Source organism: Hypanus sabinus, chromosome 6, assembly GCF_030144855.1.
Source record: "Hypanus sabinus isolate sHypSab1 chromosome 6, sHypSab1.hap1, whole genome shotgun sequence".
NCBI lineage: Eukaryota > Metazoa > Chordata > Chondrichthyes > Myliobatiformes > Dasyatidae > Hypanus > Hypanus sabinus.
Window position 1 is genome coordinate 145861589 of NC_082711.1, and position 11075 is coordinate 145872663.

The 11075-nt window shown below is 48.8% G+C and overlaps 1 protein-coding gene across 7 annotated transcripts in view; it reads right to left on the reverse strand.

The window, feature by feature from the left end:
• The window catches only part of mtmr4 (myotubularin related protein 4), a 151560-nt gene continuing 140485 nt past the window's right edge, over positions 1 to 11075 (reverse strand). For all 7 annotated transcript variants that reach the window (XM_059973146.1, XM_059973147.1, XM_059973148.1 and 4 more), the window contains 2 exons: positions 3805 to 3893; positions 1 to 584 (listed from right to left, as the gene is read on the reverse strand). In XM_059973146.1, coding sequence (XP_059829129.1) covers positions 407 to 584; positions 3805 to 3893 — 267 coding nt within the window. In that variant the 3' untranslated portion in view covers positions 1 to 406. The remainder of the gene's footprint in view (positions 585 to 3804; positions 3894 to 11075) is intronic.

Genomic DNA, 11075 nt, shown 5'->3' on the forward strand with positions numbered 1-11075 from the left:
TACAATTAGATTTTGCACAAATCTAACTCTGTCTATTGAGGCACAGAAGTTGCTTGTTTTAATGGCGATTTAAACAATTGAGAAACAGAACACCACATAGTCTCCATTTTATATCTCAGAAGTTCTTTACACATGAATTTTTCAACCTCAATAGCACATTAGTTAGAAATGGATTTTTTTTTTCTTTTTCTACCTACTACCCTCCCACATCCAAAGTTCATAGTGCACAGGTCTAGAGCTTGTTGTAGCAGCATTTTTTTAACATCAGTATTTTTGATCTCCCAAACAGCTATCCAGCTGGGAATTTGCTTTTCTTGTTTCTGTGGAACCCAGATCACCCCCAAGTGTCAAGTTTCCTGGATGACAGAAGTTTCACGGCATAAGTTAGGGAAGGCAGAATGTCTCTTTAACTGGATGCAGTAGCAATCGGCTTCTTCAGCTGCTGATTCATAATCTCCCTGGTACGGCAAGCTTGAACCTGATCATAGCAGGAGTTGCACACCAGCACAGGGTCATATAGCTGCTGATCTGGAATAGGTAACTTCAGATGACAGCAGTTGGCACAAAACACATTCCCACAGTTTCTAAAAAGAAAATAAACAGTTACAGGTATAACAGCATTAAGTAATGGGACTAGTATTCAAGTAGCTAGCTGTAATGGAATTAAACATCTAGCATCTATGATAATCATCAATCCATCATAAAAATCCATCTGGTTCACTCACATCACTGGCTTCCTTCAATCCATTACACTACCTGGTCTAACTTGCCGTGCATGAGACACTAGACTTAATATGGTTGACACCAATGTGGCCCAGGAAGCCACTTAGTTCAAAGTGGGCAATGTTGTTCCTGTTTGCTCATCCATCAACAATGATGGGAACCACTCTAGTCGTCTACAATTTGTAGGGACTGGACTGGTCTGTTAGTACACGAATGGCTGGAGAGGCCATTCCACGCTCCAGAGGTTCTTTGGCAGCATGAACAAAAGGTAGCGGCCAAGTTGGGTTGAGCATCAATGGCTCAGGCTTTCCTGGCCAGCCATCGCCTCTCTGCTGCAATTATTCTGTCTGCCTTGCCACTGCACCCTTATGGAGGAGCAACATCACTCAATGCAGTCCTAGGCGGCTTGTTCCCATGTGTCTAAGTCGATGCCAAAGGCTTTTAGATAAATTTTCGTGGTGTCTTTTCAGTATGGGAACAGGCCCTTTGGCCCATTGAGTCAATGCCAACCATCATCCACCTATTTATACTAATTTTATATCAATCTTTTTGATATTCTCCCCAGATTCTCATCAATACCTCAACCCTCTGTCCCCCACAAGATTATACATCCCATTTGCCTATTGAGGGCAGTCAACAAGAGTCAAATAACCAGCAACAGGCACATTTTGGACTATGGGAGGAAACCAGATCAGTCACAGTGGAAAGTGCACGTGGGACTTGAAATCAGAATTGAGCCTGGGTCTCTGATACTGAGGTAGCAAATCCACATGTTGTACGACTAAGCTGCCTTTCTGTTGTTGGCTGTTCCATCATGCAAAATGTTTAATCAGTAATACGCCCACACGATGAGGAAGAGGAGATAGGAGGTTTGTGGTGCACTACATTCTTAAACACAAGAAAATACGAGCAGGAGTTGTCTACCTGGCCCTCAAGTGTATTTCATCATATAAAATGACCATGGCAGATATACCCCAGGAATTGCTATCCTGAGCTCTCTCTCCCTTATCCCTCAATCTCCTGATCCTTCAAAATGCATCAACCTTCTGTTTAAATAGATCCCAATGGCCCAGTCTCCATAATATTCTGGGGATACATTACCTTTTTGAGAAAGAATTCCTACACGTCGGTTCTAACTGTCTGCCCTTTGCAGCTACTTCCAATTGTTAAAGACTTTCCCACTCATGAATACATCACAACATCCACTATATGCCCCTTTAGGATCTTATATTTCAATAAAGTCATCTTTCATTCAAGCCAGATTCCCCCTTTTAATTAAGTATATGATCCAAGCCGGTATTGTTGTATTAAAAAAGTTACCCAGTTCAATACTTCAGAATGATGTAATGCACAAAATGTTGAACTCACATTCCTCAATGAGCTTGCACACACAAGTTTTGAAAAACAGTGTAATATAAATAACTACTGCAACTGAGCTGGATGCTAGACTTGATGTTGCAATCAACTGCAATGCAGTGAATTAGAAGAATGTTGATTTATTTATTACTGGACCACATCCTGAGTAACATATTTTAAGTATGCTTACTCATGTCACTGTCTGGGGTTTAATGATAATAACTGTAGTGTATTGTGTGTCAGTGTTTAGAAATGCCACAGCAATTTTCATATGCAAGTTATTAAAGCAAGTTAATGCTAGTGTTGAGAAAAAGCATTTGTTATTCACCTCCCTTCAAATTTGTGCCCATCTTTCTATAATGTTTTCATTCACATAACACCCGAAAACATCAGAATTTCTCTAACCAATAGACACTGCAGAATCATTGTAACATGAAGGTCTCAGGCAAGTTGTAAAGGAACCAAATTGACCCCATTCATCCTCTTTCCTGTCCAACTGCAAACTACTCAATTCGGTGTCTACCTACTCCACTGCTTCTGGATTCAGAAGGACCCATCTCTGGAATGGGCAAATGACTACTTACACCATTTCCAGTGCAGAATTTCAGATTATAATCACTCTTCATAAAAATAGTTTTCCCACACAATCCTCTGCAATTTTTCTGTCAAATCTACATTTTATGATTCAAAGGTTTTCTGGCTGATGGAAAAAACTCATTACTTGTACCATCTAAACATGTCAAACGTGATGGTCAGAACAGAATATTCTTCTCCAATCACGGTACCACCAGGGCTCCAAAGAGATTTCAAATAGCCTCCCTGCTTTTGTATTCAATGCTCAACAGATACTGCCACTTTTACTTTTAGCTGGACCTAGGCCCCCTTTGAACAATGCTGTTTATCTCATCTTTCTTTCATATTATTGCATTAAAATGTTAAGCACCATTTTTTGCTCTTTGACAAATTATGTATTCTTATTATCTGTGACAATCCTTCTCACTGTGTACGACACAAGCTTCATGCCACCTGCAAACTTTATTTTACACTCATAATTGAGCCATCAAATGAAGTACCTCTTTGAGCTGGCACTGACCCCTGTGGAATACCTTTGCCTACCAAACTACAGTACTTCTTGTCTGTACTAGTCTGACCATGCACTTAATGTCCTGAACTTTGTAATCTGGAGGACTACTTTCAAGAACCTAAGCAGTCTATCAGCTATGTGGAACAGCCTCCTCTGAAGGTGCTGAAGAACTAGTGTAACACACAAAATACTGGAGCAATACAGCAAGTCAGGCAACATCTACAGAGGGGAATAAATAGTTGATGTTTCGGGCAGAAACTCTTCATCAAGGCTGGGAGTATGAAACAGTCTTTGTTTTCCTTGCTCTTGCTCATTCAACTTATAAACAAACTGTGGACCTCAATGATTTCCTTTGAATCTATTCTACTGCTTCTGGAATCGCAATGACTTATCTTTGAACACATTTCTACCCTTCATTTTCTTGGTACCTTTAGTAATGTCAGAAAAAAATGTGGGCAGATTCCACATTTACACTGATTATCTACATCTTCCTCCTCATGCTCTCTGCTTAACCCATCATCACTTCAGTGTGATTGATTAGTTTCTTCCTCGCTGTAAAGTGAAATTGTGGTATCAAAAACACGGCTATTGATGAATAATAAAGTCAGTTAGAATTCAAAAAGAAAATTGACTCTACTCACCTGCAATGATGTCTCCTTTTGGCTAACCAGAATTCCGAGTCGCAGTTAAAGCAGTGGGATGCCATATGATCAGGGACCCATCGCGTTACCTGGAATAGATGAACCAATTAAGAGCATCTTTTCTTTCAAAAATACAAATTCAATGTACCAACATTCAATAATCTCTATTATAAGTCAACTACTTATAAAATACACTAAATGACATTTTAGAAAATACCATGTATTCTCAGAATATATAACTATGCTTATGGATATACTGATGTATTTTACTGGCTGAGAAAGTCAAGTGTTTATGAATTCCCTACTTTCCTAAAGGGTGATCTTTTTACACCTTGTATCTCAATCCGTAGCTCCACAGCAAAAAAAACCACAAATGATTGTGAATTCATTTTGTATTGAAATACTGCAGAATATTTTGTTTCAGTAGTATTTTAATAACTTATGTAATATCATAATTGTAAAATAGGCATATACAACATTACTACCTATTCCTCAATTTTTTAATTCTTACATAGATACCCTAGTAGAACAGGGTGAGCTGCCTCAATGGATATTGCCCAGTAGAACTTATATCTACTGAGAAGTACTTTGATAGGTTGGTCATGGCTAGAATTAGTTCCTGCCCGAGCAAGGACCTGGATCCACTGCAATTTGTTCACCATCACAACAGGTCTATGCAGGCACAATCTTATTGGGCTCGCCACTCACCTTTGGGGCACTTAAGACAAAGCAGGTGCTAGGCTGCTGTTCATCATTTACACCATCACTGCCTCATTATTAATCAATAAGCTTCAAAGCCTGGGCATCTGCATCTCCCTCTATAACTGGATCATCAACTTCCTTATCAGGAAATCACTCACAGTCAGTGCAGATTGGTAATAACATCTCATCGCTGACAAACAACACAGGCACACATCAAGGATGAATGCTTAGCCCAGTGCCCTACTCCCTCTACATTGATCATTGTGCCGCTAGACACAGTTCAAACCCTATTATAAATTTGCTGAAGACGCTGCTGTTGTTGACAGAATCGCAGATGTTGAGGTGGCAAACGAGTGAGAAAGATCAGCTGATTGAGTGGTGTTGCAACAATAACCTTGCACTCAACATCAGCAAGACCAAAAAATTAGACTATAAAACATAGGAGCAGAACTAGGCCATTCAGCCCATCAAGTCTGTTCTGCAATTCCACCACAGCTGATCCCAAATCCCACTCGACCCTATACACATGCCTTCTTGCCTTGTCCTTTGATGTCCCAAATGATCAGGAAACTATCAACGTCTGCCTTAAATATATCTACGGATTTGGCCTCCACTGCAGACCGTGGCAGAGCATGCCACAGATTCAATACACTCTGGCTCCTTACTTCTGTTCTAAATGCTCACCCCTCAATTTTGAGGCTGTGCACTCTAGTTCTGGATACCCTCACCATCAGCAACATCCCCCCCACATACACCCTATCTAATCCTTTCACCATTCAGTAGGTTTTAAGGAGATACCCCCTCATTCTTCTAAACTCCAGTGAATACAGGCCTAAGTCTGCCAAACACTCTTCATATGTTAACCCTTTCATTCCTGGAATCATCATTGTGAACCTCCTCTGGACTCTCCAATGACACAACCACCTTTCTGAGATATGGGGCCCAAAACTGTTGATAATACTCCAGTGCAGCCTGACTAGTGTCTTATAAAGCTTCAGCATTATCTCCTTGCTTTTATACTCTATTCCCCTACATTTGTCTTCTTTACCACAGACAAACTGTAAATTATCCTTTTGGGAGTCTTGCACAAGGACTCCCAAGTCCTCTGATGTCTGAACCTTCTCCCCACTTGGATAATAGTCTGCACTATCATTGCTTTTACCAAAATGCATTATCATACATTTCCAACACTATATTCCAATCTGCCACTTTTTTGCTCATTCTTCCAATTTGTCTAAGTCCTGCTGCAATTGCATTGGTTCCTCAGCACTACTACCTTTGTATCATCTGCAAACTTTGCCTCAAAGCAAAGTTCCATTATCTAAATCAGTGGCAAATAATGTTAAAAGTAGCGGTCCCTATACTGACCCGAGGAACACCACTAATTCACTAGCAGCCAACCAGAAAAGGCCCCTCCTGGCTGTCACCATTGCTCCAAACATACCAGCATCTTTCCTGTAATGACATTGGGTTTTATCTTGTTAAGTAGCCTCATGTGTGGCACCTTATCAAATGCCTTCCGAAAATCCAAGTAAATAACATCTACTGCCTCTCTTTTGTCCACCCCGTTTGTCATTTGATTGTGGACTTCACAACAGGAAGTCGGGAGAACACTCACCAGTCCTCATCGAGAGGTCAGCGGAGCACAGTGAACAACTTCACTTCAACATCTCAGAGGATCTACCCTAGGGCTAACACATTGATGCAATCATGAAAGAGGCATGTCAGTAGCTCTACTTTATTAGAAAGTTGGGGACTTGTGGTATGCAATTTATTTAGATGTATGGTGGTAATCATTCTGACTGGTTGTGTCACAGCCTGGTATGGGGGCTCCAATGCACAGAATCATCAGAGACTGAAAAGGGTTGTATATTCAGCCAGTTCCAATATCGGCACAACCCTCCCTACCATCATTGACATCTTTAAGAGGCAATGCCTCAAAAAGGCAGCATGCCCTCTTTGCATTACTATCATTGGAGAGGAGATACAAGAGCCTGAAGACACATACTTAACATTTTAAGGACAGCTTCTTCCCTCTGCCCTCCGATTCCTAAATCATCCATGAACACTACCTTGTTATTTTTTTAATTATTTATTTAGTAACAGAGTAATTTTTTATATCATGCACTGTGTGACTACAGTACAAATTTCACAACTTATGCCAGTGATAATAAACCTAATAAGACTGAATAATGAATCTGTAAAAATGATTATTTCATCATTTAATCTTCAACAATAAAATAATTACTCAGCATTACTTTCATCCTCATGAGATGATTTTAAAAGAGTACAACTTAAGCAAAGAGCAGGGGGGAGAGTGGATGGGTTGGGGGGGGAGAGTGGATGGGTTGGGGGGGAGAGTGGATGGGTTGTGGGGGGAGAGTGGATGGGTTGTGGGGGGAGAGTGGATGGGTTGTGGGGGAGAGTGGATGGGTTGTGGGGGAGAGTGGATGGGTTGTGGGGGAGAGTGGATGGGTTGTGGGGGAGAGTGGATGGGTTGTGGGGGAGAGTGGATGGGTTGTGGGGGAGAGTGGATGGGTTGTGGGGGAGAGTGGATGGGTTGTGGGGGAGAGTGGATGGGTTGTGGGGGAGAGTGGATGGGTTGTGGGGGAGAGTGGATGGGTTGTGGGGGAGAGTGGATGGGTTGTGGGGGAGAGTGGATGGGTTGTGGGGGAGAGTGGATGGGTTGTGGGGGAGAGTGGATGGGTTGTGGGGGAGAGTGGATGGGTTGTGGGGGAGAGTGGATGGGTTGTGGGGGAGAGTGGATGGGTTGTGGGGGAGAGTGGATGGGTTGTGGGGGAGAGTGGATGGGTTGTGGGGGAGAGTGGATGGGTTGTGGGGGAGAGTGGATGGGTTGTGGGGGAGAGTGGATGGGTTGTGGGGGAGAGTGGATGGGTTGTGGGGGAGAGTGGATGGGTTGTGGGGGAGAGTGGATGGGTTGTGGGGGAGAGTGGATGGGTTGTGGGGGAGAGTGGATGGGTTGTGGGGGAGAGTGGATGGGTTGTGGGGGAGAGTGGATGGGTTGTGGGGGAGAGTGGATGGGTTGTGGGGAGAGTGGATGGGTTGTGGGGGAGAGTGGATGGGTTGTGGGGGAGAGTGGATGGGTTGTGGGGGAGAGTGGATGGGTTGTGGGGGAGAGTGGATGGGTTGTGGGGGAGAGTGGATGGGTTGTGGGGGAGAGTGGATGGGTTGTGGGGGAGAGTGGATGGGTTGTGGGGGAGAGTGGATGGGTTGTGGGGGAGAGTGGATGGGTTGTGGGGGAGAGTGGATGGGTTGTGGGGGAGAGTGGATGGGTTGTGGGGGAGAGTGGATGGGTTGTGGGGGAGAGTGGATGGGTTGTGGGGGTGAGTGGATGGGTTGTGGGGGAGAGTGGATGGGTTGTGGGGAGAGTGGATGGGTTGTGGGGGAGAGTGGATGGGTTGTGGGGGAGAGTGGATGGGTTGTGGGGGAGAGTGGATGGGTTGTGGGGGAGAGTGGATGGGTTGTGGGGGAGAGTGGATGGGTTGTGGGGGAGAGTGGATGGGTTGTGGGGGGAGAGTGGATGGGTTGTGGGGGAGAGTGGATGGGTTGTGGGGGAGAGTGGATGGGTTGTGGGGGAGAGTGGATGGGTTGTGGGGGAGAGTGGATGGGTTGTGGGGGAGAGTGGATGGGTTGTGGGGGAGAGTGGATGGGTTGTGGGGGAGAGTGGATGGGTTGTGGGGGAGAGTGGATGGGTTGTGGGGGAGAGTGGATGGGTTGTGGGGGAGAGTGGCTGGGTTGTGGGGGAGAGTGGCTGGGTTGTGGGGGAGAGTGGCTGGGTTGTGGGGAGAGTGCTGGGTTGTGGGGAGAGTGGCTGGGTTGTGGGGAGAGTGGCTGGGTTGTGGGGGAGAGTGGCTGGGTTGTGGGGGAGAGTGGCTGGGTTGTGGGGGAGAGTGGCTGGGTTGTGGGGGAGAGTGGCTGGGTTGTGGGGGAGAGTGGCTGGTTGTGGGGGAGAGTGGCTGGGTTGTGGGGGAGAGTGGCTGGGTTGTGGGGGAGAGTGGCTGGGTTGTGGGGGAGAGTGGCTGGGTTGTGGGGAGAGTGGCTGGGTTGTGGGGGAGAGTGGCTGGGTTGGGGGGGAGAGTGGCTGGGTTGGGGGGGAGAGTGGCTGGGTTGGGGGGGAGAGTGGCTGGGTTGGGGGGGAGAGTGCTGGGTTGGGGGGGAGAGTGGCTGGGTTGGGGGGGAGAGTGGCTGGGTTGGGGGGGAGAGTGGCTGGGTTGGGGGGAGAGTGGATGGGTTGTGGGGGAGAGTGGATGGGTTGTGGGGGAGAGTGGATGGGTTGTGGGGGAGAGTGGATGGGTTGTGGGGAGAGTGGATGGGTTGTGGGGGAGAGTGGATGGGTTGTGGGGGAGAGTGGATGGGTTGTGGGGGAGAGTGGATGGGTTGTGGGGAGAGTGGATGGGTTGTGGGGAGAGTGGATGGGTTGTGGGGGAGAGTGGATGGGTTGTGGGGGAGAGTGGATGGGTTGTGGGGGAGAGTGGATGGGTTGTGGGGGAGAGTGGATGGGTTGTGGGGAGAGTGGATGGGTTGTGGGGGAGAGTGGATGGGTTGTGGGGAGAGTGGATGGGTTGTGGGGGAGAGTGGATGGGTTGTGGGGGAGAGTGGATGGGTTGTGGGGGAGAGTGGATGGGTTGTGGGGGAGAGTGGATGGGTTGTGGGGAGAGTGGATGGGTTGTGGGGGAGAGTGGATGGGTTGTGGGGAGAGTGGATGGGTTGTGGGGGAGAGTGGATGGGTTGTGGGGGAGAGTGGATGGGTTGTGGGGGAGAGTGGATGGGTTGTGGGGGAGAGTGGATGGGGTTGTGGGGGAGAGTGGATGGGTTGTGGGGGAGAGTGGATGGGTTGTGGGGAGAGTGGATGGGTTGTGGGGGAGAGTGGATGGGTTGTGGGGGAGAGTGGATGGGTTGTGGGGGAGAGTGGATGGGTTGTGGGGGAGAGTGGATGGGTTGTGGGGAGAGTGGATGGGTTGTGGGGGAGAGTGGATGGGTTGTGGGGGAGAGTGGATGGTTGTGGGGAGAGTGGATGGGTTGTGGGGGAGAGTGGATGGGTTGTGGGGGAGAGTGGATGGGTTGTGGGGGAGAGTGGATGGGTTGTGGGGGAGAGTGGATGGGTTGTGGGGAGAGTGGATGGGTTGTGGGGGAGAGTGGATGGGTTGTGGGGAGAGTGGATGGGTTGTGGGGAGAGTGGATGGGTTGTGGGGGAGAGTGGATGGGTTGTGGGGGAGAGTGGATGGGTTGTGGGGGAGAGTGGATGGGTTGTGGGGGAGAGTGGATGGGGTTGTGGGGGAGAGTGGATGGGTTGTGGGGAGAGTGGATGGGTTGTGGGGGAGAGTGGATGGGTTGTGGGGGAGAGTGGATGGGTTGTGGGGGAGAGTGGATGGTTGTGGGGGAGAGTGGATGGGTTGTGGGGGAGAGTGGATGGGTTGTGGGGGAGAGTGATGGGTTGTGGGGGAGAGTGGATGGGTTGTGGGGGAGAGTGGATGGGTTGTGGGGGAGAGTGGATGGGTTGTGGGGGAGAGTGGATGGGTTGTGGGGGAGAGTGGATGGGTTGTGGGGGAGAGTGGATGGGTTGTGGGGGAGAGTGGATGGGTTGTGGGGGAGAGTGGATGGGTTGTGGGGGAGAGTGGATGGGTTGTGGGGAGAGTGGATGGTTGTGGGGGAGAGTGGATGGGTTGTGGGGGAGAGTGGATGGGTTGTGGGGGAGAGTGGATGGGTTGTGGGGGAGAGTGGCTGGGTTGTGGGGGAGAGTGGCTGGGTTGTGGGGGAGAGTGGATGGGTTGTGGGGAGAGTGGCTGGGTTGTGGGGGAGAGTGGCTGGTTGGGGGGAGAGTGGGTGGGAGTGGTGGGGGGAGAGTGGGGTTGGGGGGGAGAGTGGATGGGTTGGGGGGGAGAGTGGATGGGTTGGGGGGGAGAGTGGATGGGTTGGGGGGAGAGTGGATGGGTTGGGGGGAGAGTGGATGGGTTGGGGGGGAGAGTGGATGGGTTGGGGGGGAGAGTGGATGGGTTGGGGGGAGAGTGGATGGGTTGGGGGGGAGAGTGGATGGGTTGGGGGGGAGAGTGGATGGGTTGGGGGGGAGAGTGGATGGGTTGGGGGGAGAGTGGATGGGTTGGGGGGAGAGTGGATGGGTTGGGGGGGAGAGTGATGGGTTGGGGGGAGAGTGGATGGGTTGGGGGGGAGAGTGGATGGGTTGGGGGGGAGAGTGGATGGGTTGGGGGGAGAGTGGATGGGTTGGGGGAGAGTGGATGGGTTGGGGGGAGAGTGGATGGGTTGGGGGAGAGTGGATGGGTTGGGGGAGAGTGGATGGGTTGGGGGAGAGTGGATGGGTTGGGGGAGAGTGGATGGGGTTGGGGGAGAGTGGATGGGTTGGGGGAGAGTGGATGGGTTGGGGGAGAGTGGATGGGTTGGGGGAGAGTGGATGGGTTGGGGGAGAGTGGAGAAGACAGGTGAGATACACCATGTGGCAGAGAGAAACAAAACAGAGGGAAAAGTTGTGCTGGGAGGAGGAATATGATTCTTGGCCAGATGGAAAGTGAATAGGGTACAAGAGAAAAGGCCAT